General features: G+C 39.1%; 1 protein-coding gene across 10 annotated transcripts in view; it reads right to left on the bottom strand.

Annotated features, from left to right (window-relative positions):
- Positions 1-25,226, bottom strand: part of CHL1 (cell adhesion molecule L1 like) — a 124,267-nt gene that overhangs the window by 2,787 nt on the left and 96,254 nt on the right. For 7 of the 10 annotated variants that reach the window (XM_035337446.1, XM_035337450.1, XM_035337445.1 and 4 more), the window contains 16 exons: positions 24,741-24,878; positions 23,910-24,021; positions 22,994-23,160; positions 21,482-21,647; positions 20,327-20,451; positions 17,999-18,100; positions 17,592-17,789; positions 16,501-16,571; positions 14,078-14,300; positions 12,025-12,140; positions 11,657-11,861; positions 11,298-11,420; positions 10,161-10,340; positions 2,751-2,912; positions 1,922-2,053; positions 1,190-1,262 (listed from right to left, as the gene is read on the bottom strand). In XM_035337446.1, coding sequence (XP_035193337.1) covers positions 1,190-1,262; positions 1,922-2,053; positions 2,751-2,912; positions 10,161-10,340; positions 11,298-11,420; positions 11,657-11,861; positions 12,025-12,140; positions 14,078-14,300; positions 16,501-16,571; positions 17,592-17,789; positions 17,999-18,100; positions 20,327-20,451; positions 21,482-21,647; positions 22,994-23,160; positions 23,910-24,021; positions 24,741-24,878 — 2,293 coding nt within the window. Of the gene's footprint in view, positions 1-863; positions 868-1,189; positions 1,263-1,921; positions 2,054-2,750; positions 2,913-10,160; positions 10,341-11,297; positions 11,421-11,656; positions 11,862-12,024; positions 12,141-14,077; positions 14,301-16,500; positions 16,572-17,591; positions 17,790-17,998; positions 18,101-20,326; positions 20,452-21,481; positions 21,648-22,993; positions 23,161-23,909; positions 24,022-24,740; positions 24,879-25,226 lie in introns of all 10 variants that reach the window. The other 3 variants (XM_035337453.1, XM_035337454.1, XM_035337452.1) reach the window with 3 other exon arrangements.

The raw sequence follows: 25,226 nt of genomic DNA, 5'->3' as shown, positions 1-25,226 counted from the left end.
AATCCTGCACACACACACACGGCTACAGTCTACCCCTGCCTCTGCAACTGGACAGGGGCTGAGGGTAAAGGAAAGGTTCCAGACGTGTCTGCATATTCTAAACATGCTTTCTGCTCTCAAAAATAATCATACACAAAGGGGAGGGGGAAAGTAGATTAAAAGAGTATTAAAAACAAAAATTAGGGCTCTGAACTAGGTACATAATTACTCAGGAATGGTCCTTGCTAACACCAATTCAGTGTGAAAGCTTTGGTAATTTTATATGAGGAAGGACAGAGAAATGCACCTGAACTTTACCTCTTCAGCATATAATCAACTACATGTATAATCTATACAGTAAAAATATTTTCTACCTTTCTGTACATGGCATTTCTACTTATAAAGAAGACAAGTTTGGACTTTGAGGGGAAAGGAGATAGGGTTAAAGTTATTAACCTCAGGACTTTCTTACCTTTCTAAATATTTGTCCCATTAGAAAGCATTAAAAATTAAATAAAGATGAAATTATGCAGAAAAAAAAAACCTATTCCAGTACAAATAATGTAGTATATATAAGTGGGATTTCATCAGAAATTTTAAGTCTTTAACGCCAGCATGGCTCTTATAACAATGCTTTTTCTTCATACCACACTTACATAATATTGCAAGTTTTAGATATTTTAAAGCAGCCAAAGTGATTATTCCAGTTCTTCTACAGAAACTTCTGTAGTGAGGTGTTTTATTTTGTTTGCTCATTTGTTTGTTTTTGTTATCTCTTACAGTATTCCGAACTTTTCTTTGTTTTATTCCACAAAGTGACTGTTCCCCATATTACCTGATGAGGGCCTGACCAGCTTTCAGAAGCCCACTGAAGACATAGAAACCTTTCTATTGACTTCAGTGGACCTCAGAGCAGGGTGCCCATATTATCAAATATATTTACATTATTCATACAATGCTAAATAATAATAATAAAAAGTGAAAAATGACCATTGATATATCAACATTTACTTATATCTCAACCTGGGTGGATTTAAGCATACTGGATATACCTGTATATCCCTACTATTATCCGCTCCTGTCAGGTTTGCTTTGAAAATGAAAAATAGAGTTACTTGCATGCTAGAAAAATGTCCTAAATAATGATGACATCTGAAAACAAACAAAAGCCCAACAAACAGAAACGCTTCTTAAAGCAGGTCCTATTTACCTATATTCCCCAAAGATTTCATCTTTTATTGATTGAGCTTCGGGATCTGGATGCAAATCTTCTTTTTCTTTCACTGTACAAATAAAATAAAGCACAGATCTGTATGCCGTGTTCCGTTGTGGACTTTTTGTTTTGCAGGCACAATGGGAAAACCACCTGTCTTTACCTACAGACTAAACCTGAGGGCACCAGCTCACCCTACGTGTCTGACAGTACCCAACAAGCATGCTTCCACTGAGAGCTTGGTGCCACCACTGAATCCTTAAGAAAGCTGGCAAGTGCTTACACATAAATCCTTACTCGTCACTTTGAAAACTGAAGAGTTATGGTTAGCAAAACATCCTGTTGTTCAGCAGTTTGGCTGCACATGGAAGTTAGGGCAGTTGTTAAGCAGCATTTATCAGGCTGAAGTGCGCACGTGTCCCAGCCAAGGGAGGCTCAGAGGTGCAGCTGCTGAAGAACCCTGACTCTATGAGTGGATTAAGCACTGAAAGATTCAACAAGCAATATCCAGGGCCTGAGCTAGATCTATGACCAGCACACAACACTGTCTCACCCAGAGAGCATGGTTTCACTTCTATTCATTAGAATCCATTCTGTGGATATTTATCAAAAGCTACAAAACCTAATTGGATGTTTTTGCTCGTGGCTTTGCAGCCTCTAGAGATATAAGTCTGAAGAATGTTTGTTATTAACATGCGAATGTAGCGGAAGGACAATAAATTCATTTACCTGAATATTTTCCTCCTTTATTTCTTCTGACAAAGCAAATAGTTAGCAGCAGTAGGGTGAGCAAGGCAACAGCACACATCAGTCCAATAAACCACCCCTGGGTAGAAATCCCATCGTAAATGCCAGCATAGGCTTCAGGAAACAGAGGAGGAGTTCAAAAACAAAACAAAACAAAACAAAAACAAACAAAAAACATCAATCAGAGGAAAATGGCAAGGCCTGCTATAAAATGAATACATAATATTTTCTTCACTGAATCATAATTGAATCAGACTATCGCTACTTATCGTGTTCAACTTAAAGAAATACAAGACAGAAATATGTCCAGAGCATTACATTCTTAGACTTAAGGTGAATGTGCTGTCTACAGGGCACAATATAGACACTTTGGGAAGGTAATTCTGAGAGAGTATTTGACTCAAAGGATTAATGCCAAATAGGAAAGCTGAACAGAGAATTGTTAAGCCTCTCATGCAAAAGCAGTTTTGTGAAAGAAACAGAGTTAAAAGTGCACCTGATGCATGCAAAGCACTGGACTGGCACATTTAAAATGGGTTATATCACAGCAATACCCTTTCAAAATCACATAGGAGGTAAAGCTATGTTTTGTAAGTGTTTGTAATTGTTCCAGGCTCTTGTGCTTCAGTTAAAGCACAGACTTATTTACACTCCTATGGGACTCAATTGCAAGAGTCAACTTAAAAACCACAGGACGCAATGACACACTAATGTCTTTGGTACACTTTCACTGCACAATGTCACACGAAACGTCAACATTTATTGACATTCAAAAGAAATCTTTGTCACCTTGAAGGGTTTCATTTCTCACCTCTCCCCCTTGTCTCAATTACATCTTCAAAAATGCTATTGTTATCAACCCAATTCTTAGTCACTAGACGAACTGTATATTCAGTTCCAGGCTCAAATGCCTCAATGGGGTGAAACTTTTGGGTGGGGTTTACTGCTTCTGAAATCTTGCCGATCCCTTTACCTATGGAATGTACATATTCAAGTCATATTGATTAATTGAATTCATTGAACAAAAGGCCCGTGAAAATACATCGTTACAAATAATGCAAGTAACACAAATATCACACGTGAGGATTTTTAACGTTTGTCATCAGACAATCTGATTTTCAAAAAAAAAAAAAAAAAAGAGAGTAAACTAAAAAACATTCCCCCTATTTGATTTTTAATATTCCATCAGATAAAACAAACAGCAGACTGAAATAATCCTGATGTTTATGAAGAGTTCTGTACATTTCCCAGGATGAAAGTTAATATTGATGGGGGATTATGGATCTGCTTTAGCTAATGTGTGCTTAAAAAATTACGACTTGAAAAATGGGCTTGCTTCGTATAGATAATCTGGGGTTTGATGCTTCTCCCATTGAACGGGACTCAGCAGGGAAGCACAGACAGCTTGTTATCTGGAAATGGATTCTTATATGTCTCATGAAAAAAAAAATGAACATTGGGATTTGTAACGCATTTCTCCCCTGACAGTGATTTTCTATGTCCTTTTAAAGTCCACAGTGCCCACAATGCACTGTTTGAGATACAGCGGAAGCTTTCTTTGAAATCGACATTTAGGTATTTAAATGTTCTTGATGAGTTTAATATTTGATTAAGAGGTAGAAGGGAATTTCCAATAGGTCTCAGTTTAGAGCCTCTTTACTTGCAAAAGGCCTTCTGTAACTTTTGTCTGCATTAAGATCGCAGAATATTAAATATGCTTTTTAAAAATATCATTTGTTGGTAACAGAAAGAGGACTGCTCTGAGGACTGTTCACTGTGTGAACACCACAAATAGTCCCTTCAGCCAGGCACATATGACTTGCTTGTTCATATGGGGAATCTCTGTAGTTAACCAATGGGTACAACACACACGTGCTCACCCTCTTTAAAAAAAAAATAAAATAAAATAAAAATAAAAATTTGGAAGCTACCGCTGATAAGGATAGCTCTTTAATTGCATTCAGTTGCCTAATTTGTCTGATTTATCTGGCCATCCTTTTGAAGTCTTTTAAATTAAGGATTGAGCCCACGGTATAATTTGGAAACTGCTTGACCAATTAGCACTGAAAGTAAAACGATGCTCATTAATACTTAAACTAGTAAACAAGCAAAGCAAGAAGCTTTGAGAGATTAGGGCTTAGTTGACAGCTGAAGGAAAAATAAAAATAAAAAAAAATAAAAAATAAAAAAATTAAGACCAATGTAAGCACAATCAAAGAAATAGTTCAAGAAAAGTTTTCCAACACAAGTGTACATGTATTGCAATAAGCAGTTAAATTAGTAGACCATTGGGACCCACAGGGAACACATATAGCTGGAAAATTGCTGATAGTGAAGCACAGCAAATTAGCATAAATTAATCCATCAGCTGGTAGTTTTTGCTAAGTGAACTATATGAAACTCAGACATAATTTTTAATCAAACTACAAATTAACAGGATACCACAGGTACATTTCAATTGCATGTTCTAAAATCAAGACATCACAAAAATACATTTAATGGAAACAGTATCCATAACGTAATAAGAATTAATGTGAACTTAAAACCCATTGTGCATTACACACCATGTAACACATATGCATGTCAAACAGAAATGATAATCACATATTCCAATCTGCAAACAGCATAGGTCTCCTTGGGGTCACTGCATTCCTAGGAAGTAAAATGTTCAAACCAGAGCTCAATTGTATACTACAACTGTGGTTCATGGGCATTTTGTTACACCACTCTCACACGTTCACATATCCCACCTATTTGTTCCCCCCCTTCCCCAGGGAAATGGGGATGTCTTTAAGACTGTCCAGTGATGAGTGATTATGTGATTTTTTTTTCCATATGCTTTTTTCTGGTCTGTGTTAGACAATCAATTTGGCACCTAAAGAGGAGAAAGCATTGCTAATTGGGGCAAGCGTGGTATTTGGAATAGAAAAAAAAAAAAACAAAAACAAACAAACAAACAAAAAAAAACAGCGTACCATCCTGAAATATAAGGAAAAGCTCAACATACAGAAAGGTCAGTGAGCTGCAGAAATTAGCTTCAGAAAATTGAAAGCAGTTGGGTTAGGTTTTTAATCTACAATAGGGGAGAAGCATTAGTAATAAAGGCATATCACCAGCACTTCTCATCCTCCCCTACTATTTATCAACCATACCATGGGACTTGCATGAACATTAAACACTGAACTGCAATTTTACAATATTCCTACTGGGCTTTGAGATTTATGAGAGCAACAGAACACACATTTTTTTTTTTTTTTTTTTTTTATAGAAGCTTATGGTATAAAGGGAAAAACAATATAAACTGCCCCCAAAGACTTACAAGTCTGCTAGTTCTCCAAAAGTTAGAACATCCGTTATAAAACATGCTTAACTAAAAAAGCTGGCAGTCTAACAGCTCAATACTAATTGTGGGCAACATCCTAATTTATAACTATACCTTTCTAAATACATCTGCTGCAATAAATGGGAAGATGAACTTTCATTATTTTTCCCCTACTGCTTGGCTATTAAAAGTGTATAAATATGCATCACAAGTATCCTTCATCTTCTGTGCTTTTTTAGTGCAGGAAGTAATTCATGCTAAATTGGGAATATTTTAAACTGTAGATTAGCAAACCTGCTGTGCGTAAAATTTATTGAGAAGAATTTATAGGTGAGGCTACTGAGTTAGTGATCAACTGTTTGTAGGAGAGATCTGAGCTCAGACAAGAAGAAAAGTTTGTTTCATCTCTTGCTGCATCTCTTTTGCACTGGATGCACTGAGGAAGGCTGGTAGCAGAGAAGAAAGGCAGGCACAATACATAGCCAAGGCATAAAGTTAACTGCAAATTTGCTTGAAAGACTCAAAGACCGATATATTTAGCATATTATATTTCATATGTTTATTTTTAGGCATATTAGACATCGAGCTCAAAGTGAGAGGGTTTTGAAGCAGTGACATATCACACCCTCCTCCTCCCTGTGCAGCAGGTGCCCCAGCTGCAGCAAAGGTAGCAGAACAGAGAGGCAAAAATGATAGAAAAGGAAACTGTCAGCAAAAGTTCAAGTTCTCTTCATTATGGCAAAACAGGGTATCTGTTTTGGGATCTGGGGCTTTGGTGGTAACAATGCCAGTGGTTACATGCGGCTAAGGAAGTTATATTTTTCCTCTTTAGCTGTGCTCATGGCAAAAGAGAACTAAAACCATATGTTTTGTTACAGATAGCTGCTTTCCTCATCTTATGATGTGTGCTGAAGGTTAGTACTTCTGGTCAAGATTTTCAAAAAACCTGGGGGAGTTAAGTGCCAATTGCCATTGAAATATAATGAAACTGGTGAATTTCCATTCCGTGACTTCTCTGCAAAATAAAGCCACAGTTGTGCAGCTTCCTCTGGATGAAATTTTCATTAAAGCTTGCAATTTTGGACACACAGTAATCACTGTCAACATGTAATGCATATTTAGTAATCCTCCAGAAACACTGGTAGCTCTAGATAAAAAGAAGCTTTGTGTTAAAAAAAAGGACCGTTATATTAAATGATTTTGTGTGTGTGTGTGGTATACTTCTTAGAGCTAATGATCATTGGGAACCAACATTTTCAAGGGGAAAATTAATTAGTTTGTAGGTCATTTAAGAAATACTGCTTGAAAATGAAAAAAATAGAGATAAAACATTTTCTAAAGACAGCATACCTTCATCTCTGGAATGAAACCAAGATAAGTCCACAAAAATTAAACTATTATTTATTTTGCAGTACAATGCAAATACCCCTTTTCCCAGGTTCTTCATGATTGCCCACAGTATTTTATCAAAAATAGATAAAGACCTTTGGTGGTATTACAATATTTCATATGTGAGTAATTTTTGAATAAGTTTAAGATATTCCATAGGAAAGTGGTATTTTATTTCAGGGAGTTTGCATTAGCTGTCAATGCACATGGTGTTTGGTCATGCAACAAGGATGCTATAAATGAAAGTTTTTCTATGGCCTACTTCTATTTCTCACTAATTCCAGTCTTAACCTCAGAGACAAATATTAAACTGTGGTTTTCCTCTGTTAAATAATTACAGGGAGACAGCACCTTCTGACAGAGGCAGCACTGCGGTACAGGGGGCTCGGCCTCTGCTGCCAGGCATGTGCAGGCTGCAGAGCAGCACTGCTCCACCAAGGAATGAATGAAGAGAGATGTGAGCAGAAGTTTTTCCTTCCCTATTGCACCCACTCACTGACCTTTTGGTAAAGATTTGCTAACCAAAGGGCTGTGTAACTCCTGACAAACAACAAAGAGAGAATCTGAATGGTTCATTCACAGAAGAAGATGCTGCAACCGTAGACAGAGAGTAGAATTTACCCATTTATCTGCACAGGGATTTATAGTTATTTAATTGGCGCTTTTTTTTTTTTTTCTTTTAACTAAATTCAGTCATTCTTACCCATCACTGTCAGAAAATGGTTTGCACATAAATTACACGCTTGCAAAATTATAATTTAGAGCACAATAATTTACCCCACTCAGGCTTTTTTTTTTTTAGTGGTGAGGCATGCATACTCACATATGTTCATATTAAAAAAAAAAATAATAAAAAAAAATAAAATAAAAGGCTTGTCTCTCAGATCCCAAACTATGCCAACAGGGATAACTACAAGAAAAATGAAAGCAATAGAAGTGTTGCAGATCAAGTATATCAATGATAAAATGTGAATGATTTCATTGCTCCTACTTCCTACTTTGACATCTCCACTTTCCTGGCAGAATGCATTGTGAAAATCTGCAATACCCCTGACACAGCCCGCACAGGCCATATTGCAGCAGTGGAAGCTATTCAGTCTTAAAATGAACAATGAGAACTTTATGTTTTCATTACCAAAAGCAGGATGTACTTGATATGGAATCACTGAATCAAAACCCAAGCAGCTTGGAGTCCTCTGTCATGGAGTTTCATTTCAGAGAGCACCACATTTTATATCTGTCATTTATGTGGGTAATTTTAAGTGATAAACTTTGACTTCTGAAATCACTCCATTTTTTTCAAAGAGAGAGATTGGTTTAATTTTGAGCAATCACCTTGCTTCCCATATCACAATTTAAAAACCCAAGAAGGTCACTGAAAAGTGTGGGTTTTTTTCAACCTATCGTGTTTAGTTGGAAAATGTCCAAACAATTTAGCCAGCAAATAATGACACAAAACTCTAATGGCATTTCAGTGACAGATGCAGTGTCCTAACTTAAGGTGGCTGGAGAATGAGCAAATTTGTGCAAGGAACACATATTTATCACAGAACTGGACCCTTGCAGCTTTTGCTAACTGTACTACTCTATTCTACACGTGTTCCACATGAAGCAGTTGTTGCCTTTGCTGAAACAAAGCCTTAGGAAAGAAGAGAATGAGAGCAAAATGAATGGCAACGTTATTGTCATTTTCAACATGTCACACAGGGATGTCAGAAATCTGACAAGGTTACTTAAAGAAATAATAGACTTTCAAGTTGCCAAAACACATTATTCTGACTGCCCAATGAGGGCCAGAAGAGGTACCTAAGAAAGTGAAATCATGTAATTTTAGCTAAAAAAAATAAAAAAATAAAAATAATAATTAAAAAAATCCTTTACTATCCTTACTAAGTAATAATGCTAACCCATGCTGATTTTAATTCCTACCATGAGTACCTGTATATTACAGCATGTCTGGAGCCTCCATAACATTGGGGAAGGAGATGATTTGTAGAGCAAGGAGGTACCAAACAGTCTGCAAGGATGCAGTGCCTCACATAAGGTGAATGGTATGCTAAACGCAGCCTACCAAGCACAGCCTCTGTAAGAGGGAGGGGATGACTAGAAAGCCTTGCAACAAAGGCAAAGGGGATTTATCATCAAAACAGCAGTTTTTAAGGTCAAAGTCTGTACAATTTACAGAGAAATACAGTGACGTAATTTGGGACTTGGACATTCCCTGGGATGAGTTTCCACACAAGTTTCATAGAAACAAGTAGGGAAACCCTGACCCAGATTTCTGCACCGTGCTCCATCCTGGGCAGGGCAATTTCCTCAAAATAATATCTATGGGACTGCAGGTGGAAGGTGAAACCACTGCAGAGGGGAGGAAATGCCTGTGTGACAGGGAAGAGCCCTGTGGTGCCCCAGCTCCAGCAGCTGAGGTCAGCCAGGACATTGCTCCTTCAGTTTATGCATCCATTTAGCAAGATATGCATTTTGTAAATAGATATGGAGCAGAGAAACATGTGGGGTAGCCTAAATTCAGCCAAAAGTGGAGAAAAAAAAAAAAAAAAAGGAACTGAATCATTTCCACCAGTGTAGAGAGCTGATAGTATATAATGACTGGATCCTGATCTGGGACCTCATAAGTTAAAGTACTTTGTACTTGTTTCTTTTCTACAGTTCCAGTCAACAAGGAGATTTTACAGCTTGGTAGTCATATAGGATACTGTGCAACAAGGACCATTTTTCTATTTTATATCAGCATTGTTCCAGACTGTTATCATTGATAAAAATTATGAAGCCCGGGCTGTTTTGCTTATCATGTTCTCCTTCCCCATGGTAATTGCATGGCAATGGTTTCTGATTAATAGCAAGGACTTGTTCCTTGGTATTGTAGAGGTTTCAGACTTGCTGAGTACAGTACATTTTATTTCATTTCAGCTGTACAAGAAAGATGAACTATAATACAGTGCCTGTAGATTTTCCTTTAAATCACTGATTGTCAGTGCTTTAGGATATGGTACAAGTGGCACAAAAATGTTTACTTCCAGTCTCCACTAAAAAATATTAAAAAAAAAAAAAAAAAAAAAAGGATTAAACACCCTACAGTCATATTTACATTTGTACGGATTTCCCATGTCACATAACTGTCCCTAGTATTCTTGGGAGTCCCCCATTTTCACACAATGGCAGAATTTGTTTTTTATAATTTTGCTGAGGACAGATTTAGATATTCAATTTTCTGTTCACAAACACATGCAATAGGCTGATCCTAGTATAGCTTACAGAGCTGATCAGCAGGGACAGAAACACCGTACTGTATGGCAAATGGAGCCGATAAGCTCAGCTTTTCCAAAGAGCTGCACGACTACATTAAAAACTTCACTGGTTGTTCTTATAGCAAGAAAAACAAATTTATTTTCTCTAATTCCAAAGGAAACGTCAAGCCTGGAATATTCTCAATAGTTTTTTCCGTTATTGTTAAAGCTTCTTCACATGAAAACATATTGCCCATTAACTTACTCCCTTGAGCCATCGTTAGTCCTTCTTCTGTGACCGGCTTTCCGCAGCCCTTGGCTGTGCAGGCCTTGACATAGAACTTGTACTTGGTGCTGGCACTGAGGCCCGAGAGCCTCCAGCTGAGCGTGGACCGGTTTGCCACGCTGATGTCACTCAGAGGCCCGATTTCGTGTGTTTCATTTACTGAAAGAGAAAGGAAAGTGAGGTCAGATCCGGCATCTAAAGCCTGCAAAGCCTCACAGTGCCCAGGGTGCTCCAGGGGTGAAGCCTGGATGAGCACACTGCACCCTCCTGCTGAGCACACTGCACCCTCCTGCCTGTGCCAACCTCCCAGCTGCTCGGTGAGCTATCACTGATCTTAAAAAGCTCCCTGATTCTAGATATGTACACACTGAGTGGGAGGTAAGAATTACTGTCTCCTAGAACATTAATTATATACGAACTGCTTTTTGCTGTGCTTCCAAACATCTGCAGACTTTCACCAGCAAGTTAACGATGGCTGTTGCCTCGGCGCAGCTGGCAGCAGTGGCAGGAAGGGCTGCAGCTCCCAAACTCCCTGAATAGTCACTCTGAAAGCAAGTCTGCTGTAGACTCAGGACTTCAGGTATTGCTCAATAACATGACTCAGGTGGCAATTACTTGCATTTCTGCTGGGCTACTGAACAGGGAGGAGGTGCCTACTGACAAGAAGTGAAAATCTTAATGAATATGGCCAAAATGCTCTCACTACAAAGTGTTTTATGTTGAACAAATTCCAATTCAGTAAAAAGCACCGACAATTTATTGATTTTCTTAACTATCACCTTAGGTATAATTTGTAAATATGAAACAACTGAATCAGCTAACAAAATGCAGAATAAAGCATGGCAGCAATGTGAGCTTACTTGTACCAGTAACATGCACAGAAAACTTTTTGCTCTGGAAAATGACCTTGCCCTGCCCTCTAGCAGGCGGTGTGCACATCACAGTTCGAAACAAGCTGCTCGGATGCTGTGGCTGTTACACAGATGCTGGAAACAGGCTTTCTCATCAGCCTCTGCTTTATATAATTCTGCACATAAAATACCCCTCACCCCCCTTTTTTTAAAAAAGAAAATAATAGTGTTTAAATTCTAAAATCAAAGCAAAACAAGTACATACTTATCTGGTACTGCAAAATGTAGCCGGTAAGGTGGCCATTGGCCTTCTTGGGAAGTCCCCAGGACAGAGTGACAGAGTCCTTGTCAAAGTTCAGGATTTTCAGAAAACGGGGTTGTTCAGGGACTGAAGATACAGGGATTAGTTCACAGAGAGCACTGCACAGGTCTGTCTCTACATGTACTTGTTAAACGAGGATATAGTTTAGCTCAACACCTGAAGTTCCCCAACCTTCAGTTCCCCTTTCTAGTGAACAGTTTTATTAACACTGGCAATTTTACAACCACATTAATTTATAAAATCAAGTTGCTTTGTTACTTGGAGAATTTCAATTTATTCCCTTCCATCCCACTTCTTCTTACCTCCTTCTGGAGTTTCAAACACCACAGGAGAGCTTTCCGGTCCATCGCCCTTGGAGTTGTAAGCCAGAACAGTCAAGCGGAATTCACTGAAGGGCTCCAGACCAGGAATCATCCCATAGTTCCTGTCTCCTACAAATGCTAGGAAGTGTTTCTCTGGGTGATGTCTTTTTCCATCCAGCATGCTTTTTGTTTTCCACCAACTGACCTGCATTGAGATTGGCATTTCTATAACAAATTACATTTGATGAGGCTGAACGCTATATTGATTTCTCTCATCTTCCCAGAAATGAGAGATTGTGATATATCACTGACAGAGGATTCACTTAATAGTTTGTTAAACTGCATGCAATTAAAGAGAAATTCATAACCTTATAGCCTCTTAAATGTCCACGAACTCTGTCTCTTGGTATTCCAAACCAGAAGACTTTGACCAGCGTGCTGTTGACAATATCCACTGAGACGCCGGAAGGAGCAGCATCTGGAGCTGTAAAAACAGGAGCGATGTATATTAAAGATGCTTACGGGAGCTCAGTTTCACACCATTTGTATGCTACAGGGCTTGGCTTTCCAGCTCAAGCTGTGCCAACTCATGCAGTCTTCCTACAGGCAAGAAAAAAGTCATTCCACCTGCATCCAGTGGGTGAAACAGGCCAATAAACATTATTCTGCGGTATCAGAGCTTTCTGCTGAGGGCTGGAATACAGGTGCACTGGGACATATGAATTTCTACACCAGTATTTATGATTTCCTGTTTCAAGTAATGCTTACAGTAGTGAGAAGAATAAAAAAAAAAAAAAAATGATTAACACAGCATTCAAAAAGGCAAAGTTTTTTTTTTATTTTGTTTTGTTTTTTACAATCAATTTCATTTTATAGCTAAACTCATTAAACAGTAGGATTTTAATCACTGCACAACAGAGCTATTAAAGAGCCTAAAAAAAGGGGGAAAAATTTGAAAAAAAAAAAAAAAAAAAAAAAAAAAAAAAAAACCACTAACAAATGAAAAGTAAGGTTTTCCAGTGATAGAAGCAGATGTAAAATTAGATCCACCCTAGACACACAAAGCAAACAAGCACTCTGTGATGTCTCCTTATTCTCACTATCCTCCACCTCTTCTGTGATCCAGCAAAAAAGGGAGAGGAAACTTCAATGGGGATCCCCAGTGCCCACCTCTGGCTGGGCAGGGGCTGATTCTGCCTGAGGCCATCCCCAGCACCAAAGCGTGATGCTGGTGAAACACCAGGATTCACTCAGGAGGTTTTAAAATCAAACTGGAACTTTTTGACTGTTGATGTCACTTAGGATGGATGGTGCCACCTCATCACGGCTGCTGCAGAAGCTGCAGCAAGAGGAAAGGTGGCTGCAGCATCCCCAGTGACCACGGTGGTGGGAGTGCTGGCTGCAGGAGGTGGCCGGTAAATGCAGCTCATGGCCGTCCGGTTGTCTCACTGAGCGAAAAACACATGCTGGTGTTAGCAGGGTAAGCCACTGTAGACTTTCCAAAGGCTATTCAGTCTGTCAGTTTATTTCATTTTGGGGAAAACAGCTGAAAGATTTCAGATTCTGCATAGGATGAAAACTGTCTGCATTTAATAAGATTAATTGGCAGATCTGAAAGGCAGAGCTCTCGCTGACACCACTGCCAACTGTTCCCAACCCCTGCCACTAAGCATTTGCAAATGCAATAACCATTTGTGTATGGGATCAGGGAAGCTTGGCATGCCACACTAGCTGGCCACCAGGCTGTTTACTCCCTCAGTGATATCGATCCTTAAATCCTACAAAAAAAGGTTCTTTTTTTTAGGTGGTGGTAGTGCTTAACTGGGTTGCTTCCTAAAGGGTTGGCATTTTATTACTGCAAATGGGTACATTTCCAGTCGTCCAAATACCTTTTGTAGCCATGTAGTAAACACCAAAGGGGAAAGGCTGCTTTCAGAAATGCTGGGATGGCCCCAGCAGTGCCATTATCCAGTGTCCCACAGATCATATAAGGGCTGTCACAGCCCCTGTGACACCAGAATTAATTCTATTAGCAGATAAATCCTTCTGCATGCCCACCTCTCACAATGGGAAATGATTATTAAGGCCCACCATGAAACTGGAGCTCAAAGAGGACATGTAAAGGGTTGGTATCAGAAGTGGTGGCTGTGACCTAGAGCAGCCCAGGCATCTATTATCTAAAAGTGGGTAGCAAGGGGAGAAAGCTGCTTTGGTTTGGCCAAAGGGACGTGTCCACAGAGCTGGAGTCCACTGTGCCCAGCACCAGAAGTGGCTGTGTCTCTGGCAGCCCAGCACTCTCAGCAGTTGCATTTGGGCATTTTGGCTTCAGGCTGCCCAAGCAGTTGCTCCCTGTCCAAATGTTTTGCATCACGAGACGCACTCACACAGAACATTTTTCACAGGAAAGTTCCTGTTACTTACTGTCCTCTCCCGAATATCCAGTGGTGACGTTTGGTTCAGGACCAGCTCCTAAATTATTTACTGCTTGGACCTTGATTTCATAGGGCACGAAGGTGGGGGTGTTCCTCAGGGTCAGGGAGTGTTTCTTCACCAATTCCTCGTTCCAGTCGGTCTCGACGCCCCGCTGCCGCCAGCTGACTTTGTACTCTAGCCCCGGCCCATTTCGCTCCGAGGGCTTCAACGGCTGTAGGAGAATGGGAGATGTTAAAAGAGACCCATAAGTTGTTGGGGTTTGTTTGTTTTACTTTGACTTTTTTTTTTTTTCTGTGATGTAAGCTGCATGCCTTTTAGCACACCTAAAATGCATACTTTGGCATAAGGCTGTTTGTGCCTTTTAGTACCGCTAAAATGAATTGTATCTTAGAATTTTATGTAGCACAGCAAGTTGGGTCATTAAAATTTAGATTTGTTCTAAATATGCACCAAATGCTTGAAACTATGCCTGGTCATTTAATGGGCAACTGCTGTGCTATCAGTTCTTACTGATCAGCTGAAGACTTTGTCACAGCATGGTTCTCATCAAATTAACACAAATTTATAAAATATTAGAAGACATATAACAATGGCTTGTCATGAGACATTCTCCAATTGAGTTTCTTTCTCTGCAAATGTATCTCTTTAATTAATAATGTTAATTGGTCACATGCACTACCCCAAAATTATGTGTGTGTGTGTTGGGGGGAGGCTACTAGTCCTCTGAAACATCTGTGGGTATTTTCCACCACATAACCTACTCTTAAAAATATTTACATGAAACATTATACATATCAAATACATAATGCCTGATATGTAGCCAAGCCACACACAGAGCACAGATCAGCACACCTTGGTCAGAGAAATACAGGAGCCTGAAATGAAACCACATCGACCAAGTGTCAGCAGAGCACTGTGTCCCACCAACCAGCTCACCCGCAGCTCCTCGTGTGTGGGGACTGAAGGCAATTGCAAAGAGCATCTATAAAACTTAACAGCCCTCAGCAAGGCATGCCAAAAATTTATCCTATGAGTGGACTCACCAAAAACTCGTTGAATTCTGCTCAGCTGGGCCAGGACAATGCTAAGCAAACCTAGCTTTGAGGCGTTTGCAAAAATTCCCTTTTACTTGCTCTCAGGGTACAAGGACCAAAGCCATTAAGGTCCCATTAAGGACCTTCGGGATGACTGTGGTGAAAGAGCTGGTATGCCAGACAGCTTTCTAACAGGCAGTGCTATGTTGAAGCTCCTCCACGGCAAAGATCCCAGGGAATGGGATTTGCAAGAGAAGCTGGAGAAGTAAAAATTCCTACTCAAAAAATAACTTCTCATTTGGAATTAAATTTCAGCACTGCTTGACTCCTATTTTGATCTCCCTTAATGCTGCAAATCCTTGGCTGAAAAGCTAGTCACTAATGCTCATCTGGTCTCTTAATCCAAAGTAGGCAGATTAACATCATTTTGCAGCCTTTGTCTGCCAGAAATATTTTTATTTTTTTATTTTTTATTTTTAGTAAATTCAGTGCCTAGCATTTTCTCTGGAAAGCGTGCAGAAAATACCATAAATAAATGAACATCCTGTTCACGACATTTAAATGATTCAATGAGATTTAACAAAGCCTGTCCAACCCATTCTGTCTCTTTAGCCTCAGTTTTCACTTTTACTTTTGCCATGTCTGCCATGTCTGGGATTACTGGCAGGGAGGGTGGTTCCCTCCTGGCTCAGCCAAGCTTTCAGCCCACTGCTGGTACCAGCAGCATCACCCACCCATGGTGAGTACCGCCACTCTGCTTCTCCTCCAAGAAGCAGTTTTGTCTTCCATGACCCTGGACTATGTCATTCAGCAAAAATCTATTTTCAAATCCAAGTCAACAGATCTAGAAGGCCACCTCCTTTTTGGCATGATTATAGCCCAAAGTGCAAATTTGCTCTGGGGAAACATTTATTGTTCTTTGCTGCGAGCAGCAGATTGAGAAGTAAATCTCATGTAAATTGTGTTTAATTCAAGCCACAAAAAAAAAATATGCTTCCTTCCACAGTTGTTGAAGCTGGTGTTAAGTGAAGGAATATATATCTCTCCAAATTGTTGGCACAGAAGCTGTAAGCTTAAAAGCCAGAGAAATTGAAGTCTGGAAACCATCCTCAACACTTTTACATTATTCCTTTGACACATGATCAGGAACTGTATCTGCACTCTTTTCGCTTGTGGTGTAGAAATTAACTTTAATTAATAGGAGGAAGGGGAAATAAAGTCAAGGAAATCATTATCTCTCTCTCTCTCTCTCTCTCTTTAAAAAATGTATTTGCATTAAAACAACATCCTGATAAATTTCGTGCTGCCCTAGGAACTGCTGCTTGAAGAGAGAACCTGTTCCCAATATTGTAGCATTGACAGACATGTTTGCATTACCTCCCATTTCATCACCATTTCATTTGGTTCAGAAGCTTCAACTCGGATGTTTTCTGGGTTCTTGTCTGGAGCTGGAACCACACAGATAATAAGGTTAGTTTTTATATTTCTGTTTTTATTTGCATTTGTTTTTTTAAATAATAAAAAGTATGCATTTATTAAATACATATTTTAAAACTTGTCTTGTTTCTATATTACTGAGAGTAAAAAAAAAAAAAAAAAAAAAAAAAAAAAAAGAGTGTTCACGAGCTTAATTACTTGGATCAGCAAAAGCTGCTGTAAACGAAATGAGTTTTTTCTGCATTTTGATTCCTAAGTGCCCTTGTTGGTTGGAGCCACCAGCTAACATGAAACTGTGACTTTTGGATTTCAAAGCACCAGATGTAGGGGGATTATTAGGAAGAGATTTTTCTCCCTGCGGGGATAGTAAACAGAAGGTATATCATTAGCGGGGTGCACACAGCTGAAAAGCTGAAGAAAGACCTGGAATTGAAGTGAAAGGGGAAAAAAAAGAAAGAAAAATGTTGGCGAATGCAAATGCCAGGTTGAACAGTTGGCCTCTAAAATGACTTTCAGGGATACAACATTTTTTGTTATGGTGAGAAATGCACTGTGAATGAACGCTTTTGACAAGCTTATAGCTGCTGAAAGGCTCCCCATAAATCCTGAAAATTCTCTCCAGCACCTGCTTGTCCATAAATGGCTGCAATGAGCCTTAAAGGCGCAAAATCAGCAGAGTTCAGGAAAGCTTTGTGTTACAGGTATGTGGGTAGGAAACACACTGCTAGCCATAGCAACATAGATTCCTCATTTTGGCATCCCCAGACTGATGTCGGCAGCTGCAGGGGTGAATCCTCTCTTTGAGGAAGCTACTGCTTTGACATGCAGGACGTCTGGACTTGGCTTTGGGGTGTGCTTTAGTGCTTTTGGAGTGCTTTAGTGTCTCATCTCCTACCATGCCCATAGAGCAGAAAAAGTAGCACAGGCAACCTGACATCTTTATGCCCCTCAGAAGGAAAAGAGAGGGCAATGCTATTCCTGGTAAAGCACTAAACATATTCACATTAAAAAAACTAGATGGCAGTGTTTACCAGCTGGAGGCGTTGCATAGCGCAGTGATGGTTTACTGGGCTGGCTCCTTCCAACAGCGTTCACGGAGACGACACGAAACTGGTAATTTATGTATGGGGCCAGGGGCAGAAGGGCTGTGGTGTCATTCCCAGGGGTTCGGGTCAGCTCCTGCCACTTCCCCGGCTCCCACTGGCTCTCTTCATACTCTATAATGGACTCTGGGGAGGAGAGGAAACAAAGCAGAGGAAAACAGGCAGTACGTGTATGAACTGCTTATAAATAGCAGGATGGAAATGAACTTAGAGCAAATTAACTGTCATAGTAAAACCGATTAAGGATGGCTTTGAGCACGGTTTGTTTATTCTGACAGCCGTGATGTGTCATTATGCTAAATGATGTAAGGTGATGCTACGAAAATCCTTCATACCATTAACAGGGCTGTTATGGCTGGCCCCAGCCTTCCAAGACAGTCGAACACTTCGGTTTTGATGTTCTGAGAGCTGCAGATCTTCTGGTGGATCAGGAACATCTGAAACACAACAAAGAGCTGTCAAGAGCGTGGCAATTATTCCTGTTTATTTGGCATTTTTGAAAGGACTGGAACAGCAAGCTCCAGTGAAGGCTGTTGTAAAACATCTTCTGGTTTCAAAGTGGACAGGATTAAGAAAGTATGAATTGCTTTTAAAGAGCCTGGTTTGTTACAGAAAAACACACTGAGTCTTCTGATTCTGCTTTCTCCCCTATAAATGCAGTATCCCTTCTACAATTGTATTTCCATCTACTCTCATTACCTTGCTTGGAGCAACAGATTTTTCTTTGCAAATCATCACTAGGATTTATATAATCACTAATAGATATTGACACTGCTCTCAGCAGAAAGTTATATTAGAATCGCTTGGATTTACTGTGGTGCAAACCAGAGTGCTAGGAGGAGGCTTGGCTCTCACAGTTATCGAACCTGGCTTTTAGAGCATGAGTGAAAGGATAACATTCATTATCCCAGCCATGGGGATCTATATTAAAAGGAAACAACAAAATTTATTACTTGTCAGCTCAATTAGTGCTGTCCAGAGAATATATCAAGTCAGTTGTGTAGCTTGCGGTTGGTGTGATAACTGCACTGCACCTCCTGGGGACTAGCGCGGGACTACCCAAGCCTTGAGCACAGGATGACCCTGCTGCTGCTCTGCACACACTACAGATCACTTTTTATGTACGTGGTTGTCAATTTGAAATCTGATTATATTGGATTACCTTGGTAATTGGATTGCATAAAATCTGATGTAAAAGAACAATTTCTTATTGCAGGGGGCTGATGGTTACCCCATTATCCTTCCAAAGTCACCACACTACTCCTCTTAAACATGTAGTCCTGAACACAAAACTGCATTCACCAGGAAAACAATCTCAGAGCTTGTGCAGGAAAGCTTCCTGGGCATGAAGCTAGAGTTTCAAAATCTAAAAAATGTACAGACCAAGGAAATGAAATTACACAGCTCTTGATGGGTGTTTGACCTCCTTCTGCCCCAACGTTCTAACTACATTTTGGTTGACAATGTCATTTCTTACAGGAAAAGCAGCTGGCTCAATGAATAACACTGTCCCTGTCATTGTACACTGTCCCTGTCATTGTGAAAGCAATTAGTAGGGACTATACAGAGTTTTTAAAATAACAATCTTGAGGTTGTTATATATATATATATAACATATATATATATACATACATATATATATACATATATATATACATACATATATATATATATACATACATATCTCAGGGTACATCAAAAAGTTTAAAAGATTATGTTTGTGTGCTATGGTATATGGTGCTATGATTTTGTATTTAAAGACTGTGATGGTATATCTTTGAGGTATCCATCCTGCTATCTGTTCATTAACAATAGATCAAATACCTAGAAGTATTCTAACAAAATACATCTTCTGTGCTCATTTGCCCATATTTTTATATCTCCATCTGTTCCATGTTTAGTTCTTTAGTCATCTCACAGGTCTTTCATTGCAAAAGAACCCTGAATTTTTTCATGTGGAAAATAACAGATATTGTTAATCTACCAAGACCTTTCTTATGTACAATAAACAAGGAAAAAAAAAAAAAAAAAAAGTTTTTCCCCTTCTGTAAATCAACTTTCTAAAAAGGAATAAAATGCTTCATGAAATTTTCATAAGTAACGTAACCATTTACAAACATCTTGAATTATACACTACTAAAGAACACAGTACCGTAAATAATGTGCATAGCATATTCTTAATTTACTGTTTGCTAAAAAAAATACCATTCATTTAAAGTTTGAAAACACCCTGAAGGTCAGATTGTCTTAGTTCCTGTTAGCAATCACTGCCAGAAATAAACAAAAATGTAAAACAAACAAACCAAGCCTGAAACTAAAACAACACAAAACTCTCAGCAAAATAGCATTCTAGCGATTGTCTGATGTCCTTAGGTACGCGTTCGAGGCTAATGTTGCAAAGGACTGCACATCACTTCACTAAGTTGATCTTAATTTTGAGCAGTCCTTCAGGACAGGAGACTGGTGGTAAGGATGCTCAAAAGCAACCTCAAGCTTCATACTCTGTGGGTCAAGTCTTTTTTCTGCTATGAATTTCCTATTTGCCACTGGGCAATAATTTATTACTGAGGTTTGGTAACTGAAATGGGTAAAAGAACTAAATAAACTAAAGTGCATACGCTATTGCACCAAGCTGACTGCACACTAGGAAAATATCCCCTTACCAAGAACAATTAACCGTGATTCTGCTGTGACTCTGTCTAGGGAAGTGCTAGCCACACACGTATAAACTCCTTGATCTTCCAGCGTCACACTTGATATGAACAGTGTATCCATGTCCATAATTATCCTACAGGGCAAGAAAAAAGGCACATACAATTAAAAAAATATATATAGAAAAAACTGTAAGATAAGCATATCACTGAAAATTCATTGAAAATGGTTCATGAAAAAACTTGGTAAGGGAACATTTTGAATAACATAATTGCATGTTAGGCCTATTATTTTAAAATATGATTGTAGTTGTATTACACACTGTGCGGTAGACTATTATTTGTATTTTGTAGCAATTTAGCCTCCATGGCTGGAAGTTGGCATGTCTCTCTTGATCTGAAAAGAGCCACATTGATATGCATCAGCTGAGGGTTTGGCACATAGGGTTCTGACACATCATTAATGAGGGAAATACACAGGCTTTATGTATACATTTTTAAGAGGGCTGAGTAAAACCCAACATTCCCAGCCCACGTGTGTCATGTCCTATGCACCAGGGGCAGTTGGCCTTAATCCAGGCCCATGGGTTCTGTCAGGGTGAAGACTGATCTGGTCTTTACCTGGTACTCTCTCTCTGCCCTCTGTGGCCTCAGCAGGATCCTCTTCCACCCCTCCTGCACTGCAGTGTTAGGAAATCACCTCTATGCTGTGGCTTATTAATAAAGACATTGGTGTGCCCACTGTGGGACCTTTCATATGGAATAAAGTCTGGGCTCTGTCCCATTAAAGGGCAAAACAGGTATAAATGCAGGAAAATACTAATTCAATCCAAGTGGAGAAACAAAATCCCAGTTGACTACGCGGAGTTTAGAGTTATATTTCTGGGTTAAACCAACATTTATACAACATTATACCATGATAGTGAAAGAGAGTAAACAAAAACAACAGTAATAATAATTTTCCAGTCATGGCTCAAAACTCATGCAGATGCATATATATTTATGTAGACAAAATGCAGATCTATTCATATATCGCATGAAGAATTCCAGAAGACATAAATTTGCATTTCAAGCTATTAAGTTTCATGTTTATTAATACTCATGTTCCAGCACTATACAGCATTATTTCAGCTGAGCTCAAGAAAACTCTTGTTCTTCCCTGCTTACCTGCTGTCTTGTGTGCTGTTGACTGGCAGCTGATCTCCATCTTTCCTCCAGGATAATTTGAAGCTGTTTTTCAAGTGTGAATCATACTCAGACTGACATTTCAACAAAATTGAATGTGATTTCAACACTCGGGGGTTCTTCGGAGTAACGACAATTTTTGTAGCATCTGATTGATCACAGAAAACACTTTGATTAGGAGAGAGAAACTATTACAACAAATTTTCACCAAGCACTTCATATATAAAAATCAACCTCAGGAGCCATAATCATATCTTCATCTATCTATCTATCTCTATATACAAACATTTCAAGTGGAGGAGGTTGGTTTTGAAATGGAGATTTGACAAGATATAATTTTATATCTCGAAAATTTCTATTTTAGTTCAGTCCAAACCAACATATTCAAGGAACACAAATGCATGCAAACACACAAAGTCACAGGTGAAAATCCTTGTTAGCAGACTGTTATGAAATGGATGTTAAAAAAAATAAATAAATAAAAAATAAAGCTTGAATATGATTTTTTTTATGTCCAATTGCCATTTGAAATAGGCTTTGGCAATGACCCAAGAAAAATTACAAGCTTATTAAAGTTGAGTGAGAAAAAAATATTGCAATCAAGTTTGTTCTTTTAATTGACTCTAATCTAAATGCAGAAACAGATGAATAAGTAGGAAGAGAGCACTTGGCTGCACTTCTCTTTCCAGTGAAATATTGCATTGTGAGAATTTTATTGTACATTTTCATGTTTATTATAACTGTAAAACTAACAAAGCAAAGGGACTGGCCTAAAATAGAACACAAAGTTTTTTTTTCTTGAGTTAGTTACAGCAAACCTGCATCTAAGAGTGCTTTTGAGGACTTTGCTAATTGAGTATTGAAGTTGCTCATTGTTTTTTTCCTCCCCCTGTATTAACAAATACTTGTCAAGCTGACAGTCTGGCAAAGGCCCACTGCAAAGCCCCCTCACTCATCCTGCTACACTGTGCTTGGTGTTTTACTAAGTTTTGGATGTAGCTTCTGATCAGCGTGTTGGAAGCAACATTAGGAGAGGAGGAAGCCCATGGCTGTGGGAAAAGCAACTGGGAAAACTTGTCTGTCTCAGCAAGGACTCTACCAATCTCATGTACATGAGGGGGGGCTCTGAGCCCCAAGAGCCACCCAAGAACCTGCTCTGAATGTAACAGGGCTGATGGCAAGAAGGAAGGAAAATCCTTTCAAGATAATAAAGTTGAAGGATTTGTGAAGTACGCTGCAAGTTTTTGGTGGCTCATGTAGCTTCTGCAAGTGTCAAGAAGAAGGTAAACATTGTGTAGGAGCATGGAGAAATCACACACAAAAATATAGACAATACTGTTACACATATGTGAGACCTATGGCAGTTTTAGGTCTTAATGTACAGAGAATTTACAATCTCACATTGGACTGAGTTTTTACTAAGTACCTATTTAATGAGAAATTGTAAATATAAAACCTTATCAAAGGTCTTTCCATTCATAAGTGAGATATTACCTCTTATATCCAGATTCGCCGTGATTGCTCTTTTTCCAACCGAGTTTGAAGCCCAGCAAGCATATGATCCTGAGTCTTCTTTCTTTGTTTCTTTGATCTCTAGGGTGCCATTTTTGTTTAATTCATAGCGTAATGTTGAGAGTGGCTCTATGCTATCATCCTTAGTCCTAAAGAGGATAATAGTTATGGCTTATTTCTGGGGTTGTAGGAACCATTATTTCATGGAATCATGGAATGGTTCACATTGGGAAGGACCTTAAAGATCATCTAGTTCCAACACTCTTGCCATACGTTTTCATATTTCATGGTTTGCAGATAGTGCAGGGGATTCATGAGTTTGGGGTCAGCAAGTCACTACATGCAGGCAAATCACAAAGGGACATAAGCTTTCTGCAAACCTAAAATACACTGACAGTGTCTACCAAGATCTTTAAACTACTCTGGCTGAGTCTTTAATCCATAGCTCTCACGTGCAATTTTGTTGCACCTGTCAAATGCTATGGCAATCCACTGATTTCCAACTGCATGGAACCATTTCCAGGTGAATGTGCTCTGTAAGTCATTGCCTAGCAACCCCAGAAATGTGTCCAAACTTTACAAATTATGAAAGTTAAACTAAGACTGATGAAGTTGTAGCTGGATTTGGCTACATAAGGCATGGTTCTGCTTAATGAATATCCCAACACCCCTTCACACAGGTATTGAGGACTTTCATTAACTTTTTTTCCGCCCCCTCTTTAAATCAACGTTGCAAGGTTCTTGAGGAAAAGTACATTTTTTAAAGAGGATGCCTATATTAAACATTGCTTAGTTACAAATTGCTAATTCTAATTCCACAATATGAGCACATTTTTTAGTGTTTGGGAAGCCTGGATGAACTTGTTTCACTGGAAGAAGCCAGTTCTCAGTAGCTTACCATCTAATATCTGCTGCAGGCGAGGCAAAAATTTCACAGTGCAGGAAGGCACTGTAACCGACAACTGTGGCATAGTTTTCACCATCTGAGGTCAGTATTAAGGGGGCAATATCTGCAAAACAGAATGCAAAACAAGCAGCACTCAGTTTCACAACTGGGAATATAAATACAGTCCCTACATCACACCCTTTTCCCACCATAAGTGGTCAAAGGCGTGGCCACTTAGGAATTTCACTGCCTTTTTGCTCCTGCACTGAGCAACTAAGTTTTCATAAGCCTCAACGACAAAGATAACAGTGGTTGACTGCAGGACATGTCAGACTATGAAAGCTCAACTCCAAGACAAAAAAAAAAAAAAAAAAAAGTCCAGTTTTGCTTCCTCTAGAGACCTCTCTTATTCTCTTATTAAATAAATTCCCATGACAATCTGTCTTCAAAGAAGAGGCTCAGTATCACAACTGAAATTAAAGATCAACAATACACAGCACACTTTAATAATTCAAAAACACAGTTGTGACCGCAATCTAGTCCCCAGTGGTCTTAATACATTTGAATTCCAAAGGTTTTGAGCCTAAAACAACAACTTCATTGTTAAAATAAAGAATACATCAACACGCATGACTACTTAAGCTAAGAGTGTAACATTGGCCATGGTAATTACGGCTTGTTGCACTAGTTTGAACAACATATTTCTTAAAATCTGGGGCCAATGCAACAGAATAGAGAGCTGGTTATAATCCCATAACACTTCTGAAGAATTAAGAGGTATCAAAATGAGACGCTTTAATTACATCTTTCTTAATAAACATGAAGAGGTGGGAGACTACTCACTGAGGACATTCACGTTGGCACTAGCAAGGATGGTACCATGCTTGTTGCTGGCCTCGCACTGGTACACGGCACTGTCCTGAAGCTGAAGGTTGGTAAGGCTGATCTCTCTGGCAGAGATTCTCCCTCTGAAGGTCCTACCTGGAAAGAACCAGACCTTGTCAATTGTCAGTTCAAACCAAACCAAACCAAACCATATAGAAGTTTCAAAACAGTAGTGATAACACCAAGACACCTGGGAGCAGGGCCTGTGCTCCTCAGACTCGTTGTCCTTTGTGCTAATTCTGAAGCACTAAGACCAAGAGCCCTCAAAAGCACAAGTACCACCCCATATCCCAAACAGATGGGAGCAATACAGGGCTAGGTACTCACAGCCACTCCACACCTACACCACTTTCAACTCTTTTCAAGATCAAGTTTAAATAAAAGCTTTATTAATTAAATACATATGAAAATGTGTTTCAATAGATGTAACACAAGCCATCATTT

The sequence above is a fragment of the Oxyura jamaicensis genome, chromosome 12 (assembly GCF_011077185.1).
Source record: "Oxyura jamaicensis isolate SHBP4307 breed ruddy duck chromosome 12, BPBGC_Ojam_1.0, whole genome shotgun sequence".
Classification (NCBI taxonomy): domain Eukaryota; kingdom Metazoa; phylum Chordata; class Aves; order Anseriformes; family Anatidae; genus Oxyura; species Oxyura jamaicensis.
The sequence above is the reverse complement of the archived record's forward strand: the minus strand, read 5'-3'. Positions and strand labels throughout refer to the sequence as shown.